Source organism: Peromyscus eremicus, chromosome 4, assembly GCF_949786415.1.
Source record: "Peromyscus eremicus chromosome 4, PerEre_H2_v1, whole genome shotgun sequence".
NCBI classification, from domain to species: domain Eukaryota; kingdom Metazoa; phylum Chordata; class Mammalia; order Rodentia; family Cricetidae; genus Peromyscus; species Peromyscus eremicus.
The window spans coordinates 126,915,383-126,936,284 of NC_081419.1; the positions used below are offsets into that span (position 1 = coordinate 126,915,383).

A 20,902-nucleotide genomic window follows, 5' to 3' on the forward strand; every position below is an offset into this window, starting at 1 on the left:
AAGAACTGAAGAAGAGGAAGTATTCATGTCAAAAGCAAACACTGAGAATGGCATCAGTCAATATTTGTACATGTCTTCAATGTCTGATGAGTGAGCAAAAGGACCTAGTCTTGGGCAATGGTAGGCAAACTGCTTCTGGGAGTGGGATGTTAGCCATCTCTGACGCCTCATTCTTTCTGCCTCCGAGAACCAGGCCAGGAGCACTGGCTGGGAGGCAGAGATATTCCAGGAACACTTGATGGTGTCTGCAGTTAGTTCCATATGTGCCAGTGAAGATCCAGCCCCAGTAGGAGTCACATGGATCTCTAGAGTAGGAGAATGTCCCCCAGGTCACTTGTGTCTGTGGCCCAGGTGACTCACTCAGAAGGATGGAAGGGAATTCCTGTAGCCAGGCCATTGCTCATGTGTATACACATGTAAGTACATGTATATGATACCCCTACCCCAGAAAGCAGTCCACTGCATTCATATACACACAAGCACCTCAAATCACTATCCTAGACCCACAGTCCCTTCACTCAACAGTCCAACATATCCGTACATAGAACTCTTCACACCTGTGCCCTTGAAGTGACATCATTAGCCAAGATGTCACCATGCCATACCATCTACCCATCCTCAGACACCCATTTCCCTCCGACCCATTTCCCTGTGACCTTACATGTGTGTACATACAACCTCATGCTCACATACATGCCATCTTTTCTTCCACATGCGATGGATCATGTCTACCCACTGTGACAGATGTGAGTTTGGAGAGTGATGGGTGTGACAGGGAACAGTGGGTCAGCCACACTGTCTTCTGTTCCTTTTTTGCACGAAGGCTCAATGTGTGACCAAGATTAGGACTCATTGTTGGGGATCAGGGCTTAGATAGCCTCCTGCTCTTCTTCCAAGAGTCCTATTTCTGGAAGAGCTTGGAGACACAGGACTGGGCACCCTTGCTCCTGGACCTTGACTGGTCCTGGCTGGGACGGTGAGGATGGTGAGGGAACACTCCTGGGAACAGTCCTCCTTCCAGAGAGCTACAGATCCTTGAGCCGAAAGGGCCCAGTCCCAGGGTCCCTCAGCAGCTGGCAGTTATGCTTGTGTGCGTGGCAGACCCATCACACAGGGGAACGGAGACACTTGACAAGGCCATGTTTGCAGGGAAAACATTTGCAACCACAAGCAAACCGGCCACTCCCTCGCTCCTGCCTCGTGGTCTGCAGGCCGCAGTGGGGAGCCTCAAAAAGCAGCCTGTGCACTTCCTCTCCAGGCAAAGCGTCTCAAGGCCGAGTGTCCGCTTGCCTTCACACCCTTTGAGGTAGGACTGAGCTGGGTGGCTGCTTCTCCCTCCCTCCGTCCATGGGGATGCCACTTCCAGCCACCCCCTTACAACAGGCACCCCCTGTCCCTGGCCTTGCAGAGAACATTGACAAGTGCCATCTTGCTGGGCTTCAGCTAGCCCATTGGAGCACTGACTTCTCATGCCTGCAGCTGGGGTGAGAACCCCTCTCTCAGAACTGGGTTCACACCTGACTGTTAGGCTGATCTGGTCTCGGGGGACCTGGGCCACTCTTAGGACATGCCTCACTTGGCTAGGATGACATGGAGATGGGAGCTGCCCTGGGTCTTCTCCGGTAAGGTCTAGACAGCTGAACACCAGGCTAGTCTGGCACAATGGGCTGGACACCCGGCTTCAAGTGACCGGACTGTAGACTACTAGTACTCTAGTAGGGCCGAATCCTTTTCTCAGGACAGGCAACTGCCTTCCATATCCCCATCACGACCTCATCCTTCTCTTCTGACACTGCTTGGGTCTTGCCCCTCTGCACCCCCTCCCAACCCCTGTCTGCTGTGTCACTTCAGGAAAGGCCACATCTTCTTGCGGGGTCTTGGCTATTTTTAGACACTCTCACCATGTCTTACATTTCCCCAAACAAATGCAAAGACGGATGTGTTGAGGTTTGGAGCAGGGCTCTGACCACCACTCAGCATGGATACAGGCTGGGATGAGACATGAGTGCCCAAGGGTGGGATGGATAGCTGCCCAAGCTCCCTAATGCTTGTTCCTACCCTGACTACAGAGCCTGGTGTAGTGGCTGGGACAGCCATGGCTGGGGCATGCAGTCTGGGCCTGCTGCTGGTGCTGCTGCTAGCCGGAGTTGGTGCCTCCTTGCCGGTCACTGTGGTCCGACTCAACAAAGCAGCACTGGACTACGGTAAGAGAACCGTCAACTTGCCACCTTGTGCATAGGTGAGGTCACAGGCATTGCAGAGGACCTGTGTACTTTTTATTTCTGTAGTGTTTGGGTTAGGACCCAGAGCTCGATGCATATTGGGCAACAGCTCTATCATTGAGCTGCATCCCAGCCTAGAATGGCATCCTAGCTGGCCTAGAACTTGTGATACTAGGATTATAGGTGTGTACCAGTAGAGGACCTGGGTTTGAATGTGTCACTGTGTCCTGCTGCTCAGTAGCTAATTAGGGAGTCTGTGGTGAGCAAGTAGTGTGAACACACACGTGCACACACACAGCTGTGCCCTTATGCCTTATGTAGGCATATGCTTAAAAACAAAACACCCCCCCCCAAACAAACAAAAAACCCCTAAAACAAAAGAGGACTTACTTTTAAACATTAAACCATTTTTTTTTTTTGAGACAGAGTCTCCTTAAGTAGCCCAGGCTATCTTCAAACCCTCAGTTCTCCTGCCCCAGCCTCCCTAATTCCTGGGAGTATAGGCATGTGCTACCCCTGGACCTAGGCTAGTTAACGTGAGTGGCTGACTTTATAACTGTGAGTTTGGAGTGTCAGGGTGATGTGATTTGAGCACTGGGGAGGGTATGTGCCTGTGGCATGTATGTGAATGTGTGTGCGCAGGTGTGCCTTGCATCCCAAGTGCACGCATGTACATGTGTGGTGTCTGTGCTCACATATGGACCCGGGAGAGGGGTGTCAAGTGCAGAGAGACAGGGAGGATCCTGAAGTTGTATCTCTGCAGGGGTCAGCTACAGAGAACCAGCTGCTCTGTGCTGCTCAGGAGGTAGTGGTGAGGGTTGGGGGAGAGAGTTGGGGGAGGGGGCGCAGGTCTATCCCTTGTGGCTTTACTGCTAGGTGCTTTCAAGTTCTGCCCTCTCCCATGGCAAAGGCACAATGAGAAAACTGAGGCCCGCAGGGAAGAACAAAGTCACAAAGGTCCAAGATTCCAGCACGAAATCTTTCCTTCCCCTCAGCTGCCTCTCAGGAAACTTTGGGGTTCCACCGAAATGGGGTCTAGAGTTGTTTCCCCAAAGGTCAAATCCTACTCAATTAGCATGTGAGGGACTCCAACCAGATCAGAAAAGGACCTTAATGACTAGAACATGAAGCTGAGAGTCAGCGGCTTCTCCCAGGGCACACACATCTCTCTAGGACCTTGCATCCGGGCAGATGGACAGACAAGGAAAGTGGTCAGTGATCCGTGCAGGAGTATGATTCACACACAGCAGGAATGGATGCCTGGGACAGGGACCTGAGGATGGCCTCCTGGGGTGTCTGCCCTGCCCTCTGCTTGTTCTGTGCAGGGCTCCTTTGTCCCCAGGCCTCCCTGGCTCATCTGCCTGTGTTTGTTCTCTGTGGGTGGAAACCTGGCAGAAGGCCTGTGCAGCCCACAGTGCTTCCAAGCCTGGATGAGTAGCTTCTTCTGGAGTCCTACCCACTCGACCCTGCAAGGCCCAGAGTGCAGGCCCTGTGTCAGGGAGCACTGTGGATGGAGTCTCAGCTCAGCAACAGATGGCCAGACTTGGGTGGGCATCAGGAGCACTGACACCATGGCCTTTCTTCTCCTTGCTTGGAGAAACCGAGGCTCAGATAGGATCAAAGACTTTTCACTATGCTAGTGAGTCTGAACCAAGTTCTAGCCTTTTGGCTTAATTTCATGCTTTCTTCTAGAACCATTGTCTCTCTTTTGGGTTCCACTGTCTACTTAGCTGGGGCCTAATGGTACAGGGGAGGAGAAAGTCAGCAGGTTCAGAGCCACACTCCTTTATCCAGGTGTCTTCACCTCCCTGTAAACCAGGCATAAGAACAGACGAAAGTGCTCCAAACAGCACCTGGCACACCTGGAGCACTCTGTGGGGACAGCTACTGTTAGTGTAAAGGTCCACAGCACCAGCATGAGGAGCATGCCTGTGCACTGACTGTTTACAATGGCCCTGAGAGGTGAGCATTGTAATCAGTGCACATGTAGAGAAAGCATGGCATGGAGCAGCCACACTGGCAGTGAACAGCAGAGCTAGGATTTGTGTCCAGCACCCGGGGCACATGTGGTCAGGATGAAGCTGCTCCTCCTCTCTCTTCCCAGGGGATGTCTCCTCAGAAACCAGGATTGGTGGGTGGCTCCTTCAGCTTGGTGACTTGGGAAAGCTCTGGGTACAACTGAGGCTCAGATGGAGACTCGCAAGAGGGCTAAGGATTTTTGTCTTGGAGGAATGGGATGAAGAAGCGGTGGGAAACGGAGGACATGATGAATAGGGAACACCTCGTGGGCTTGCATGGAGCAGCCATTCTCCCCATGTGCCACTCCAAGCTTGCTCCATCTGGTGTCTGAGTGCCTCTACCTGAAGGGCAGGACAGGTGATAGGTGATGTGTTCTCCATGCTTGGTGGATCCAGGCACTTGACCTCACCCTGCCCTGGATCCACAGTGTCGGACATCGGGAGAGCCCCTCTCCAGCGGGCCCTGCAGGTCACTGTCTCTGACTTCCTGGATCGGAGTGGTGAGGTACTTCAGTCTATGAGGTGAGTGCTCCCATCTTCTAGAGAGAGTGCTCCAATCCTCCTGCTGCTAGCTGGAATATTCTTCTGGCCAAGGGAGTGAGTGCTTTGGCTCATCAGGAGGGGGATCCTGAGTGAGTCTTTCAAGAGTGCTCCAGCTGCCTGGTAGATACTCCACGTAATGAAGTGCTCCCATCTACTAGACATAGTGCTCTGGACTATCAGATGAGCATATGGGTCCATAGGTGAGTAAGCCTTCTCAGGTTAGAGGCTTCCACCAGCAGGCAAGATTATAAGAAGACTTGGCAGATGGGGTCACCTGGTAAGACTGCTCTCAGGGGCTCAGACTGTGGCCTTGGGGCCCACAGATTTGGTAAGACTATCTGTCATCTTCCTCCATATGCTTGACACCAGATTTAAACACAAGGATAATCTTAACTATATGCTCACCTTCTTAATGCATAAAGCCCTAAAGGGATGAAGACATCCCAAATTCAAACACAGTAGCTATTGTACCTATCCCTATGGGGATACCAACTGGCTATTGCCAGAGTTTTGGGTGCTCAAGAAATCTATCTACCTACTTACATACTACCTACTTACCTATCTATCAGCTATAATTTTCTTTTTTTTTTGTTCCTGTTTTGTTTGAGACAGGGCCTTGCTATGTAGCTGAGGCTAGCCTTAAACTCGCAATCTTCCTGCCTCAGCTTCCTGAAATACACTGATCAAGCCCTTGAAATACTGAGCCTAACTTATCTATAATTGTGAATGGTGGAAACTAATACAAAAACGTAGACACCAGAACAGTGCACAGGTCAACAAACAGGCAGCTTGGGGCCACCAGTTTGAGACCCCTGAGGTAGGTCTGGAGTGCTGTTTAAATGTTGGTGGCCATGACCTTAACAATGTACTGGGTAGGTACCAAACCACTTGGACCAGAGGACCCTTGCTTTCAGCAGCAGGAGCATATCTGGGGTGGCTGTGGCTGAATGCAATAGGCTTAAGGTTGGCTCGTATAGTGGGAATAGTCATGGGTCCATGTCTATTTCAAATGAGGCATTTGAAAGTGGGTATTTTCTGATGTCTGAATCGTCCCAACCCTAACTCTCCCAACTACTGGGCAGGGAGAAAATGACTTTCACTTAGGCAAAAAGGAAGTCATGGAGTCACTTACTGGGTGTTTCCTGTTGCTGGGGGCCAAAGGTGATGACAGAATACTCTGGAGATTTCAGTGTCTCTTTCCCCACTTTTGTATTTCTTGGCTGCGAGAAACCCACACGATCAACTTGCTAAGCCCTGGCTGAGGCCAGGCCCCTCTGCTTGCCTTTGTATCAGCTGGGTGTCTTGCATGCCTGCTGTGCTGGAGTGCTTACCACCTCTCACCCACCTATGGTCCACTTGCCAGAAAGTCCTTCTTTATAACATCAACATGTGGGGTTGGCTCAGGGAAGCCTCCCTGGAGCTGACTCGTGTTTAATGGGAGTTCCCTTGTCCCTTGGATTCCAACCCTACAGGGTCCAGATTCTGGGTGTCCACCTGCCCCGCCTCCACTTGAAATTCATTGCTGGTTTGGGGGTACGCTTATCAGCGGCAGTCAATTTCACGGTCAAAGTCTTTCGGTGAGTGAGTCTCCTTGTCGGAGGGCAGGAGCTTCAGGGTCTCTACCAGGGAAGAGTGAAGGGAGGGGCTAATAACATCTCATGCTCCTTCCCACCCTCTGAGGGAGAGAGACAGGAGAGTACCCTGGAGCCCTTAGTCCCGCCCCAATGGCTGTGCCGCTTCTCCAGCTCTCAGTTTCTTTATCTGAAGGGAGATGAACCTTGCAGGGGTCGGTAAGGGTTGAACTGAATGGATTTGGTGCTTTAATTATGGCGTCTGGCCTCTTCCACAGTGCAAAGCACAGAGTAGGTGCTTAATAAGTTGTGTTAGCATCATTATTTCTCTGTGCCAGGCAGCTTCTGTGTAACTGCATTTAATGCTTAAGTTGTACATTGATATTTCAAGGAATCCTTTATCTTTATTGCTTTGCCCTAGCACTGTGATGTTATGGGTGCTCCTTGGTGTTGTGATGATGAGTACTCCTTAGTGCTGTGATGAGTGCTCCTCAGTGTATGATGATGAGTGCTCCTTTGTGTGTGATGTTATGGGTGCTCCTTGGTGTTGTGATGATGAGTACTCCTCAGTGTATGACGATAAGTGCTCCTTAGTGTGTGATGATGAGTGCTCCTTAGTGTGTGACGATGAGTGCTCCTTCATGTGTGATGTTATGAGTGCTCCTTGGTGTTGTGACGATGAGTACTCCTTAGTGTTGTGATGATGAGTACTCCTTAGTGCTGTGATGATGAGTGCTCCTTAGTGTGTGACGATGGGTGCTCCTTCATGTGTGATGTTATAGGTGCTCCTTAGTGTTGTGATGATGAGTACTCCTTAGTGCTGTGATGATGAGTGCTCCTTAGTGTGTGACGATGAGTGCTCCTTCATGTGTGATGTTATGGGTGCTCCTTAGTGTTGTGATGATGAGTACTCCTTAGTGCTGTGATGGTGAGTGCTCCTTAGTGTGTGATGTTAGGGTGCTCTTCAGTTCTATCATGATGAGTGCTCCATGGCTCTGTGATGGTGTGGGTGCTCTTTGGCGCTATGACGGCATGAGTGCTTTTGTGTTGTGATGGTATTAGTGGTACTGTCATGGGTACCCCTGACCCTAGTGCTGAGATGTTGTTTTAAGGGTGCTCTCTGTGGCTGGGCATAGAGCTAGTATTCTCACAGGTTAGGTCTTGGAGAGCTCAGCACAATGCTAAGAAGTAGGCACCACCAGTCTCATGTCCATTTCACAGAAGGGAGAGCTGAGGCTCACTCTAGCCAGTGTCTGGCCCAGAGCCCTGTCACGGGAGCCTGAGTCATACTCATCTGCTGTACTGTGGAGTTTGGTGGCTCTAGAGGGATGGCCCAGGCCCAGAGATCTGTGCAGTCTTCATACACCAGGGTGGGCTAAGGTCTGACCTCCTGCAGAGTCCCGGAGCCCATGGAGTTAGTGTTGCCTGTGGCCTTGCTGGCTGATGTGCACGTGGCCCGGGATTCCATTGGGACCCTTGTGCTCAGCATCTCTACCTGCTCTTCGAACTTCAGACCAGCCAGCATGCTGGACAGCAGTAACAGGTGGGTTCCTGGGAGCACTGGGCCTCAGGGTCCCTGACACCAAGGCTATGGGGCCATTACTCGAGTTTCTCACTCAAGTCTTCATCCAATGGCCACAAAGGATCAAGGAGACTCACCATCACACCTGTTCTATGACTTAGCCCAGTGAGGCTCAGAGAGGACCAGGGACTTGCCTGATGCCACACAGCCTGGGTCTTGGCCACTTACCTCTATCAGCTACCAGGATACACTAACCAGTAATGATGAGGTCAACTGGGCTGCTGGCTGCTGGGGCCCTTACAGGCCACCCCTCCCTGTAGAGGTTGACAGTCCAGGGATGGGAGGTCGAGTAGGACCAGCCAAGCTCTGCAGCAGGTGGCTGTTCAAGTCATCATGTGAGGCTAACAGCAGCTGACACTTGCAACTGAGGACACCACTCTTGGCTCTTCACAGGAGTCATCTCTATGAGCTCCAGTGTCTGAGCAGGGCTGTGTAAGGGTCCCCATGCCACAGGAAGCAAATGGAGGCCCAGAGTACAGGTGATTCATGGCAGACCTCACCATCCCATTGCTTGTGAGCCCCCTCACTATACCTGCTCTTTCCTTAGCTTTGTTCACTCTGAGGTAGCTGAGCACTGGGGAGCCCTAAAAGAAGTGCACCAGTCCCACAAAGCTTGACCTTTCCCCCAGAGAGCAGTGAGCATAGAAATCCAGCCATGCTGGGTCCCTCCTGGCTGCACAAGGGAGCCAGGTGCTATAAACACAGATCAAGCTTTTCCTCCCAGAGTGAAGCGGGCTGTGGCTGAAATCAAACCAAAGAGCCACAAGTTCCTCCAGGCCACTATTGAGGAACACCAGCTTCCACCCTAGTTCAGAGGGGAAACTGAAGTGCAGAGCTGGGCAGATGCTCAGTAGAGCATCACAGGGCACTGAAGCCAAAGTGACAAACGGACCAGGGATTCCAGCTCCACTCTCCAAGCCTACTCACACGAGTAGCCCTGGAGCCAGCTGGCTGAGAACATGGCCACATGGGGCTTTTGCAAGATCCGGTGTCTGTCATCTGTCTCTCCCGAGCCTGGCCCCCGCTACCACCATCTTGGTTACTTCCAAACCTTGAGAGGAAGGATCCTTTCTCTGAGACTCAAGCTCTTCCTCTGTGGGACTGGGGACCACTGTTCTAACACCATCTGGAGCATGACAAGGTCTCAGATGGGATCTCTGGGCAGCTGGCTGAGGACAGAGACTTCTGTCCCAGCTGTCTGTGTGGCTCTGCCAAGAGCCACGCCCAGGGAGCTCAGGGACACTTTCTGTGCCACTTCCCCAGTACCTCCCAGGAGTTGCTGGACCTGGTGCAGGAACACATCAGAGTGGACCTGAGCAGTAAGGTAAGGGGCTTCTGGCAGATGACTTAGCTTGGAAGGCCTGAGGCATAAGCAGTGGGGCTTCAAGCCCTGGGGGAGGGGGCATTGTATCTTGATGTGCATATGTGTGTGCATGTGTGTGCATGGGCTTCAATGCATGAAAGTGTACTGTACATGTGTGTTTTGTGCATGTGTGTGTCCATGTATGTGGTGGTGAAACACACACACACACACACACACACACACACACACACACACACCCCATTTAAACTTTACTTCAGCCAATGATTTTTTTTAATAGAGGGCCCTTCATGGGGTACTTCCAATTTCTTCATGAGAACAAGAAAGAGGCTTACATGCAGTGCTGAGGAAGAGTGGGGTAATGGGTGGAGTTTAGGGAGCTGGGGAGATGGTGGCAAATCTCCCAGGCAGTCCTGATTCCATGTTGGAAGGTGGGGATAGGGGAAATATTTTGGGGAGACAAATTAAAAACAAACAAAGTAGACAAACCTGATGCCCCTCCCCCTGGGCTGTGCAATGGACGGGCTAGCCTTGGATGAGGGTACTAATGGAGGAGAGGAATTCACAACTGGGGCCTGCAGAGCCAGTCTGCCGTGATGGTTGAAATCGAAGGTCTGATCATTGCATGCAGCTAACTTGCTGAGAGATGATACCCATGGGCCCCGGGTCTCACTGCCAGGGAGTAGGCTCTTTTTCCCTGGCCTGACTCAGCCCATCCATAAGGGGCAGCAGCAGAAGTGTGTGTGTCTACCTAGTGTATGTCATTTGCACCCTAGAGGGGATGGCAATGTTCCCAGGCTGTGAGCACCCTGGCCTTGCAGCTGCTCCTTGCCGTGTGCCCGTGTCCTGCTCGCCCTTCAGCCTTTGTCAGCTCTTCTTGCCCCCTCAGCACCCGAGAAGGGGTGGAAGCCAGCCATTTCAAGGAGGAGAGGAGAGGATTCCAGCTTGCTGTGCACCTGGGGGACTTCTGGGGGGGAGGACCTGCAGCCCGGCTGTTCCCTACCCACAGCTCTAAACAGCTCTCACACAGCTTTCTCTCTGTCGTTACAGTTGTGTTTGCAAGTATCTGGCCTGGTTCAGGACCTCAATGTCCATTTGGGCACTTTAATCGGTAAGACCTGGACCCCAGGGGATGGGAGGGCTGGGCCCATGGGTCTTAAGAACCTTCAAAGATGCCCCGCTTGGACCTGGTGGTGTGGTCTTCATTGCTGCCTTCTGATTATAAATAGTGTTCTCTTTTCAATTAATTTGAGAAAAAGGAGGACCCTGGGAAGGCCACTGACCTAGGACTCCCCAAAACACAGAACTATTCACAGAACCTGGCAGCCTACAGATTCCAGAACCAACTCTTTGATTCTAGAATCTACCAATTTTAAGTCAAATTGCCCCAAATCAAAATAAAACCACATGTTTAAACAATGAGTGTTGCTGTTGGAGAAACTGAGCCCCATTGACTCTCAGGATCTAGAGCCATTCTCGCTGCAGAGTCTCAGTGTTTTAGGAGAGAGATCCTCAGAGTCGGGGAACCCTCCTGCATCATCACAGGGAGGCTAGCCACTGTGGTGAGGGGTGCGTATGTCATTGGAGGTGCTGGGCCCTAAGGCTCACCCTGGCTATCATGAGGTGGCTGTGGGTATGATGTATGCCCTTTACCTGGATACTTGTACGCTGGTTCTGCAGCCCTCTCAAAAAGGAAAATGACACATACGTGCCCATGCCCTGGGGACTGCATGATCATTTGTTCTGGTTTCTAAGTCTTGACAATGGCAGAAAGGAAGAAGGAGCAGGGGAGGAGTAAGAGGAGGAGGAGAAGAAAAAGAAGGAAGAAGGAAAGAGGAGGAGGAGGAGAAGGAGAAGAAGAAGTTGTTGCTACTGTTGCTGTAGTGGCTGATGAGCTGAACTGTGTGAACAACTGTGGCCATGTCTCACTGGGGCACTTTTTGAGACTGGGTGGAAATGCCTTGGTATGCAAGGAGCTGAGTGCTCACCCACAAACCTCAGCTGTCATGATATGAAGAATCCTGGTATTCTTCATTGTCCTCACACTGACCTGCACTACTGTTTGAGGACACTGGAAGGTATCCATGTGGCTTCCTAGACTAGTTGTGGTAGGACATGAAGGCTGGAGAGCAGGCCTGTCCCGTCTTCTTAGGCATAGGCATCAGTACTTAAGGTCTAATTGCAGAAGGCATTACGTGATAACTTGGGGACATCTTATTTGCTTCAAATCCCACACAACCTCTCCCTTCATCAAACCATTTGGTCTGAGGCTTACCAAGGGCTTTATCACTTTCCCCATTGGCAATTTTGAAGCTGCACTTACTTGGTACCCACCAGTGCTGCCTTGACTCTGGCATCCTTTCCCTGGTACTGCGATTGGTCTTGTCAGGCTGGAGCTGCCCCAGTGATGCTCAGTTGATACAAGCTGGGACAGTGTGAAGGGTGGGGGTAAGGGGATCAGAGGACCTGATAACCCCCCTGGGTTATCCCAGGGACATAGGGCAGGGCCTGACTTTTCTCACAGTGGGTTCTTTAGTAGCTAGGCTCTGCTGTCATCAACCGCAGGTTATGATGGGAAAGTAGAGGATTAGAGCCACGTCCTCTGTAGGAACAGGCCCATGCTGCTTTTCCCCTCCTCACAATTCATCCACTGCTCTGGCCAGTTCGGAGTTCTCTTGTCTCCTTGACTTCCTGGTTCCCTTTTCCACTCAACCTCCATCTTACCTTAAATAGGAGGTGGCAAGAAGCTGAGGTAACTGGACTGGAATGAAAGGGCACACATTGGAATTATAGACCTTAGGGAAGTCACTCACCCACACCGTTCTATCCAGAAAACAGGGATGAGAATTCCCAGGTCTTGAATGTGTTGATGTTATGAAGCAGTATGGGTTAAGGGCCTGGCGGGCTTAATAAGCAAGTGTGTGTTCCTCCTTCCTCAGCAGGCTTACCTTCAGGTGCCCTGTGTTTGTGTTTATCCCAAAGATCAACTCTTGCCTTTGTCTTTGGGGAATAAAAAAAAAAAAAATCTAGTAAGGGACTCCAAGTGGCCAGCCCTGGAGGATGATTATGTGAGTCACGCACACCCCGAGTGTGAAGTGAGGGAAGCTGTGATTTCTTTATTTTATTGAAAAAATATTTGTATTGTAAATTGATGATGTAGGACTGTATGTATTTACAGTATATAAAGTGATGCCCTAATTTGTGGGTATAATGTGGAATAGTTCAGTCAAGTACATTAACATTCCATCACCTCAGATATTTAGAGACCATTAAAAAGCACAAATCAAAGGGGCGTGTCAGCTAGTCACATGTCTCCAGAAGGCTGTGTAACAAAAGTGTCTTTTACTGTGGTGTAAGAAAATATTGAAAAAAAGTTCACCTGGGATCCTGGGCCATATTTTCCACCTCTCTTTTATTTCCCTTCCTTCCTTCCTTCCTTCCTTCCTTCCTTCCTTCCTTCCTTCCTTCCTTCCTTCCTTCTTTTTTGAGACAGGGTTTCTCTGTGTAGTGCTGGCTGTTATGGAACTCACTCTGTAGACCAGGCTGGCCTTGGAATCACAGAGATCCTCTGCCTGTCCCTGCCTCTGGAGTGCTGGGATTAAAGGCATGTGCCACCACTGCCCGGCTATATTTTCTAAATATCCACCATGACCTTAATGTTTTGTTCATTTTTAAACATGCAGCAATTTGACCTTTGTAGTGTCCACAGCATTGACAAATACAGAGACAGGTAACTCAGGAGACAGGACAGTCCACCAGTCTCCAAATCCCTTCCTGTTGCCCCTTCCTCCTGCCTCCAAACTGTGAGACCCACTGACAGACAGGGAAGGGAGCCATACTATGCTGCTTTCACAATAAAAAAATCTTCAAAATATTAGCGAAAATGAAATTAAATCCAGCTGAGACAATTGGAAAACAAAGCTGAAGGGAGATATATGCTTATCAATATATCTTTATATATTTTAATATGTAATCTGTTTTCATACATACTATTAAATATATTTACATGCTTAAATATAACAAACTATACAAAGCACATAAGATAAAACCCATAATTGATATTTTATAATGAATGAGTATATTCATATATATGAATAGGTATTCAAAATATACATGTAAGTCCACACACAACTACGTCACTGAAGACCTGGGCCACTGGGGCTGGAGAGATGACTCAGCAGCTAAGAGCACTGGCTGCTCTTCTAGAGGACGTGCGTTCAATTCCCAGCACCCACATGGCAGCTCACAACTGTCTGTAACTCCAGTTCCAGGGAATTCGACATGATGCCCTCTTCTGGCCTCCACAGGCACAAGGCACGCATGTGGCACACAGACATGTAACCAGGCAAAACACCCATACACATAAAAAATAAATAGAACAATGAAAAAAACCCTGGGTCATCCAGGACTTTGAGGGTAGAACTGTGGCTGAGTTAGGCTCTCCTAACCCTGAACTCTGGCCTGCCATACTTGTAGCTATCTCTGAGGATGTGCTGATTACCTTTGAAATCTTCAAAGGCAGAATATTCTGACCTGTGAGTAGACTCACAGCCCAGGCCTCTTGGCTGTGCTTCCCTGAGAGCTTCATTGAGGCTTTGTATGAAGTTAGATCTAGATGTCCTTGCTCAGGTGTTGGAGTTCCTGAAGGAGACGTGTGTTCAGGAGGAGAGGCCAAAGCTTTTGGGAGAGGATTGACTTGTGTATGCAGTCTCGGGCGAGAAGGAACTGACCACACTGTGCGTGCAGTGAAATAACTTTGGTGAACTCTTCGGTGATGAGAAAAGAGAGAGCAGAAGTCCCTTTCTGGCTGATCAGTGGCAAACCTCTTTTTGTCTGTGCATCCTTCTTGCCTCCGTTAGACGGTGCTTGTGCCTGGATTGAGCCTCTCCTTCCGTAATTTGGATTCAATAGTCTTTCACTGATTGGGAATGTTAGCAAACATACCTGTTAGAATTGTGTCTTCATCAGTCAACAGGCTGGGTGCATGTAGCAGATTTGGGTGCATGCCTTCAAAGGAGGCCTAGCTGGCCTTATGGCTTTGTAGCCTAGTTGTGGCTGAGAAAGGTCATTGGTAGCTGTTTGCTGGTCCAGTGAGGGACTGATGCTCAATGCTTTTCTGTTTTCATGAAGGACTCAGTCCGGTGGGCCCTGAGTCCCAGATCCGATACTCTGTGACCAGCATGCCCACTGTCACCAGTAACTACATGTCTATGGATGTCAGAGTAAGTACCTCCAGGTCAGTCTGGTGCTGGTGTCCTTGGTGTCCTGGAAGGATCCTAAGAGGGTAGAAGGTGAAGGGAAGAAAGTGGCTGGTACTCCAGGTGGGAGCGCGGCCTAAGTCTTCACTGCTAGGCTGGTGCCTGGGAGCCCTGGGTCTGTTACAGGCCTGCCGTTCCTTTATCCAGGCTATCCTTTTCCTGCTTGGCAAGCCCATCCTCCTGCCTCTGCATGGTGCTCACCCCTTTGTGTTGCCATGGCCTTCGGGTGATGAAAGTGCCATGGCAACCTTGGGGCTCTCCCAGCACCTGTTCGACTGTGCCCTCCTGATGCTGCAAAAGGCTGGTTCCCTCAACCTGGACATCACAGGGCAACTGGTGAGGGCTGGATCTGTCAACCAGGTCCTGTGGCAGGGTGCCCCACGGCCTATTTTGGGGACATCTTGTGGATGTGGAGTCATGGGCAGTGGGCAGCTAGAGTTGGGGCAACAGGATGGCCCTTGGAAGGAACCCATGGGTAAGGAACTCTATCCATGAGGCCAAGTTGTGGCCTTGACTGTGAAACTGCCTTAAACCCTGTCATGATGGGGACTGATTTCAGAATTCAAAGAACAACCCTCTGAACACCTCCACGCTGGGCCAGCTCATCCCTGAGGTGGGTGACATTTCTCCTCGTTGTAGGCCAGAGGCTCAGGGATTGGGTGGGGCTTTTATGGGCTCCACTACTTCAAGGCGGGGGTGGGAGGTGTCAGCACCTGCCCTTTGACCTTTTCTCCTGAGCTTAAGGACCACCCATCCCAGGCAGCTGGACTTGCTTCTCTCTGCCTCTGCCTGCAGGGAGTCTGCTGAGCCATCTCACTCTCTTTCTTGTTCCCTGGCTGCCTGTAAGATCTAGCTCAGAGTCAGTGTCACACGCCTGTAATCCCAGCACTTGGGAGGCAGAAAGATCACTAGCTCAACGCCAGCCAGGGTGTGCAGCAAAATCTTGACTTGAGATCAAAGCGAAACACCAGCTGCAGAATCCCCTCTGAGGAGCTCAAGTCTGGTCCAGAGGCCTGGGCTGGACCTCCCTCTGAGCTCAGTCATGAATTAGAGAGTGACGGCTTATCAATATCCATCAAGGGAGACTGACAACCAGGAGCCTGTACAGCCCTCTCTGTCTCCCCATCTGATGCCCCAGGTGGCCCGCCAGTACCCTGAACCCGTGCCCGTGGTACTGAAGGTGCAGCTGGGTGCCACGCCCGTGGCCACACTCCACACTGACAACTCCACTCTGCAGCTGCGACCCTTTGTAGAGGTCCTGGCTGCGTCCCCCGACTCAGCCTTGCTATTCCTCTTCTCCCTGGATGTGGTGAGTGACGGGCCAGCCCGGACCGGTTGGGTTGGGGTTGTGCTCCTCGAGACCTTATGCGTTCGTGCTCTCTTCATTTGCTTTGTTTGTTCATTTACATCTGTCTCGTGAGCATGCCAGGACATCCTGCCTCAGGACCTTGGCACATGTGGAACCCTCTGCCCAGAGCCCTCTTCCTTGGCTTTTGGCGTGGCTGTTCTTCTTCATTTTCAATTCTTAGCTTAAGTGTTGAAGCTTTGTTCAGAGCAGTCTTCTTGGGCTACCCTGTATAAGAAGGTCCCCATCACTCTCTGCCTCTGTGGCAGCCTCCACTTTCTGGAAAGCTCCTGTCTGGTTACTTCTGAAGGGTCCCCACAGGGAAGAAGGGAAGGGACCCCACCTGCTCTTTATAGTGTAAAGTTGCTTGTAAAGTCACAACCTGACACTTAGCCAGCTCCATAAACATGTGTGGTCTGCCCTGGTGGGGGAGGGGCAGAAGGCTCCACAACGCACCTTCTGACTCTCTCTCCTCACGTACCCAGCGGGTGAACCTGAACCTTCAGCTCTCCGTGTCCAAGGCAAAGCTTCGGGGGACCACATCTTTGCTGGGGTAAGTGTGCCTTCTGACCCAGCAGCCTCAGAGTGCTCTCACACACAGTGATGAGACCTTCAGAGGAAGCTGGCCCACCCTGAGCCCACCCCTTGTTTTTCTTTCAGGGGGGTCCAGCTTTCTGTGGTCAACTCCAATGTGGGCTCCATTGATGTGAGTGGGACACTGGGCTGCCTTAAGCCTTGGGAAGGGACGGGGAAGTGTGAGAAGGACGCATACCTCAGTGCCACCATAGCTTCCCTGGGATGCCTGGGGACAGGGACCTACCTACCCTCCATCTGTCCCCACTTCTTTGCCTGTCTCTCTGCCTGTGGACAAGTGATCGATTCATCAGCTCAGCCCTCAGTCTGAGCTCATTGGACAGTGGGACGGCTAGCACTGGCTAGTCCTTCATCATGTCACATGGTCAGGTGCTTGCCACCACACACATGTTCCTTTATCCCCATGCATCCACGGGATGTAAGTTAGTCTGCCTAAGCTCTCCACCCAGCTGCCAGTCTGCCCGCCTAACTACCATGGGCCATCAGGCAGTCTGTTGGCCAGCCCTGCTGTTGGTAACTCTGGTGTGAGGGCCAGAGCTGTCCCTGGGCTGCCTGACCTCCAAGGCTGATCCAGTTGGGGACTCGATTAAGGTTCAGCTGATGTGGGAGATCTACCCTCCTCTTCCTGTGCCTCTGATGTCTGTCCATCTGTATGTTTAACTGCGTTCTCTTGGTCTTTTCTGGCTGTTGGTCTCATGGCCGTGGCTGCAGATGGATCATGTGTATACACTCATAAGCACTGCATTACAGAAACCCCTGCTGGATCACCTCAATGGTGAGTCCTGCTCTCCACTGTTATGGCCTCTCTGGTGCCCTCTTGAGCCCATATCCTCTGTGCCTGTTCCATTCCCCAAGCCCTCTCAGGCTCAAAGATTAAGGGGGTGGTTTTGGGGGGCCTGCTGCCTCTGCCTCTTGGGACGTATTTGTGTAGCTAATACATGGTCTCTTGATCTTGTCTCAGTTTCCCCTCTGTGCTGCGAGGGTGACCCCACCTCCCACTCCAGATCTCACAGTGTTCACAAGCTGGGAGCACAGGGCTGGTGCAGGTGGGGCTCTTCCTTTTGACTAACTTAGATACTTCTGTCTCACTGCAGCTCTCCTGGGCATGGGGATTGCCCTCCCCAGCGTGCTCAATCTCCACTATGTCCACCCTGAGGTCTCCGTCTGTGAGGTGAGAGCTGTTGAGTGGCCAGGGAGGAGTCTCTCTCTCTCTCTCTCTCTCTCTCTCTCTCTCTCTCTCTCTCTCTCTTATTTTTTTTTTTTGAGACAGGGTTTTTCTGTGTAGTTTTGTGCCTTTCCTGGAACTCACTCTGTAGCCCAAGCAGGTCTCAAACTCACAGAGATCCACCTGCCTCTGCTTCCCGAGTGCTGGGATTAAAGTCTCTTTAGAGGGGAGGAAATGTCACCCCTCTGGGAGCTCACCCTGCATCTTCCAAGACCACACAACAAACCTTAACTGCAATTAGATGGAGGAGTCAGGACCCGAGAGACCATGGTGGGAGGGGCTGTCCCTTTCTCATCACACCTCGAACCAGAGACTTCAAGTCTTCAACTGTTTCAGGATCCTGTGTCCTGAGATGGGTGTGGCCCCTTGGTGTCTAAGGTGAATGGTAGAGAGAGGTTCCTTGCACCCTGGCAGGCAACTCTGCAGCTGGGTGGGTGAATTTAGCAACTTCTTCAGCTTGCTGTGATTTTTGTCCCTGGGTCTTGAATAGTAGGCCCCAGGAGGAAATTCATCCTGACACAGCCAGGGTGACTCCCTATAATCTCTTCCTGTCTCACCTGGGAACTCAGAGCAAATTCCCTCAACAAGGCTGAGCACAGGACAGGAAATGGGACAAACTTCCAAAGTGGGGCTTATCAGTGTTTGTTCAGGGAGGATGCTCCCCCTGGTTCTTTAAAAATGGTGGCCTCAAGGTTCTGATGATCCACTCTCATGAAGATGGGTAGTCTAGGGGCTGAGGAGATGGCTCGGTAGATAAGCGCTTGCTGGGCAGGTGTGAGGACTTTGGTTTAGAGCCCCAGGATTCACACTGGTCAGGTGCGGTAACCCAGCTGCAATCCCAGCACCTAGGAGGCAGAGACAGAGGATATCTAGGGTGAGCTGGCTAGCAAGACTAGTCAGATGTGAGCTCTAGGTTTGGCAAGAATCCCACCTTGGTAAATAAAGCAGAGAACAATTGAGGAAGACATCCGATGTCAACTTCCTGCCTCCATACACGTGAATGTGAACGTATGCAATGTATGCACACCACACAAAGACATAGGCATGCAAAAAAAAAAAAAAAGGATAAAAAAGAGGAGTCAGGACTGTTGGTGACATACTCCATGACAGAGCCCAGCATGATGGAGTTCTCTGAAATGACTTGAATCAGCATTGTCCAAAGTTGTCACTTGGCACATGGGACTGTTGAAATGGAACTCTGCCAGTGAAGACCTGAATTTTATTTTTTTTTAAAAACTTAGCAGGCTCTAGTGGTACATGCCTGCAGTCCTAGAACTTGGGAGATGGAGGCAAGAGGATCAGAAGATCATCCTTGGCTACATAGAGAGTTTGAGGCTAGTCTGAGGCCTCTTCTCCCCTCTCCTAATTAAAAAAAATAAAAAAAATTAGTTGTGTTAGCCACATGAGGCTAATGATCCCTAGACTAGATCACTAACCCTTGACCCTGAGCTACCTATGGCCAGGGACTGGGTCTCACTTGTCCTCTGTTGAATCCTCAGCATCTTCCATAGGGTTTGGCATGTGGCAGAGGTTCAGTGGAGGCTTGATAAATGAAGGAACCCATGGCTGGATGGATAGATGAATGATGAAGGAATGGTGAGCAGCCGCAGAAGTGAAGATTTCAGTAGTGTAGTGTGGAGAGCATGTGAGGTACAGGAGTACCTGGCTGGGCTAGGGAAGCTGGGGCTTGGAGAAAGAACCCAGTGGTTCTGTACTCTTGGTCACGGACCAGCCATGGCATGAGCTCTATGCCCGGAGCATAGAGCGTGTGTGTCAATCTCATGCTGCCCCACCCCTTGAGGGCTCTCCCTCTGTAGCCTTGTGAGGTGAGTGCTGCTACTTTTTTTTTGTTTTATTTTTTTTCAGACAAGCATTCTCTGTGTAACAGCCATGGCTGTCCTGGAACTCTCTTTGTAGACTGGGCTATCCTTGTACTCAACTCACAGAGATCCACCTGCCTCTGCCTCTCAAGGGCTGGGATCAAAGATGTGCACCACCATTGCCTGGCAAATGCTGCTACTTAAGTGACAGAGTAGTAGGAGACTGAGGGCTGGTGAGGTGATGGCCTCTCCTGATAAGAACACTACCCAGAAACAGGTTGAAGGGGCTGTCAGGAGTCCCCCATAGGCCTCTGAATTAGCCTATGCTTTTCTTGGTCTTCCAGGGCTATGTTGTGATATCCAGTGGACTCGCCTACCAGTACTGAGCAAGATCAGGAGGAGAGCCAGCTATTCAAGAGCTTTCTTTCCCCAAGCCTGGGGACACTGAGGCAGAGCCGTGTAGAGTCATCATGAGCAAGCCAGACTGCCTGTCTGGGCTACTTAATCTTTGCTGGACACCTGGGTCTCTCTCTTGCTTCCTCCCTCCCTCTTGTACCCTTCTCAGGGGAGGAGGTTCCTGGCTGCAAGCTGTGCAGACCTGCTTCCTTCAGCATTAAATGTCTTCTCTTGAGCTGCAACTCCCAACTGACGCTGTGTGCCTGAGGCCAGCTTTGTGTGTGCAGCCCCGGGCTATCTTCAGAGCCACCTAAGCCGCCCCAGAGAGGAGGATGGGAGTCCATCTCTGCGGATCATGACTCTTACTCCTTGCTCAGGAAGCTCCTATTCTGAAAGAGGACCCTGGAGAGTGACAAGGATGGGCTGGAGGTTATGGGTGGGTACATGTTCAGGCACTATGACTGGTGGTGGCATTCCCTGTCTTGTTATTAGAGGCTCAGATGACCCCTGTGAGACAGACAGGGAGGGAGGGAAGGAGGCAGGCAGGCTCTGAGTTCCTTCTGATGGATGCAGATACTAATGTCTAGTGAGGAAGGGGATACACACTGAGTCCCAGAGTCGGAAAGATCTAGGACTGTGATCTTCCCAGCATCTGAAGAATATGCCCAGGTCTCCCCTCCATTTACCAGCATCCCCTGTGCCCATTCTTGTCCCTGTTTCCAAAATTTCAGGTGAAAAGTTCACGACTTTTTCAGGCACCCTTTCCATTTTTGGCTTTCCCGCCATGAGCAAGCTTTTTGTTCTAGGAAGCAAGATCCGTTTCTGGGCTCTGCTCTCAGACACCTATCTAATTCTTGTTCGCTGGAGAGCTTCTGAGATCCAGCAGTGACGCACTGCAGCATGGGCTGGACAGAGCAGGGGACTCAGTACCTGCAAGTGAAAGCCTTGTGATCTTTCTCCCTGATAGGCTAATCTCTAAGCCACAATTCCTTCCTGGCTGAACACAG

General features: G+C 51.0%; 1 protein-coding gene across 1 annotated transcript; it reads left to right on the forward strand.

Moving 5' to 3' along the window:
• The first annotated feature begins 2,095 nt into the window (after nucleotides 1–2,095).
• Bpifb2 (BPI fold containing family B member 2) lies at nucleotides 2,096–20,139 on the forward strand. Its single transcript, XM_059259690.1, has 15 exons — nucleotides 2,096–2,204; nucleotides 4,669–4,762; nucleotides 6,256–6,360; nucleotides 7,751–7,897; nucleotides 9,200–9,260; nucleotides 10,308–10,368; nucleotides 14,388–14,479; nucleotides 14,663–14,851; nucleotides 15,075–15,128; nucleotides 15,654–15,824; nucleotides 16,346–16,413; nucleotides 16,521–16,566; nucleotides 17,166–17,229; nucleotides 17,549–17,625; nucleotides 19,844–20,139. The coding sequence occupies exons 1-15, from the start codon at nucleotides 2,096–2,098 to the stop codon at nucleotides 19,883–19,885; spliced, it is 1,380 nt and encodes a 459-aa protein (XP_059115673.1). The 3' UTR covers nucleotides 19,886–20,139.
• The last annotated feature ends 763 nt before the right edge of the window (nucleotides 20,140–20,902 follow it).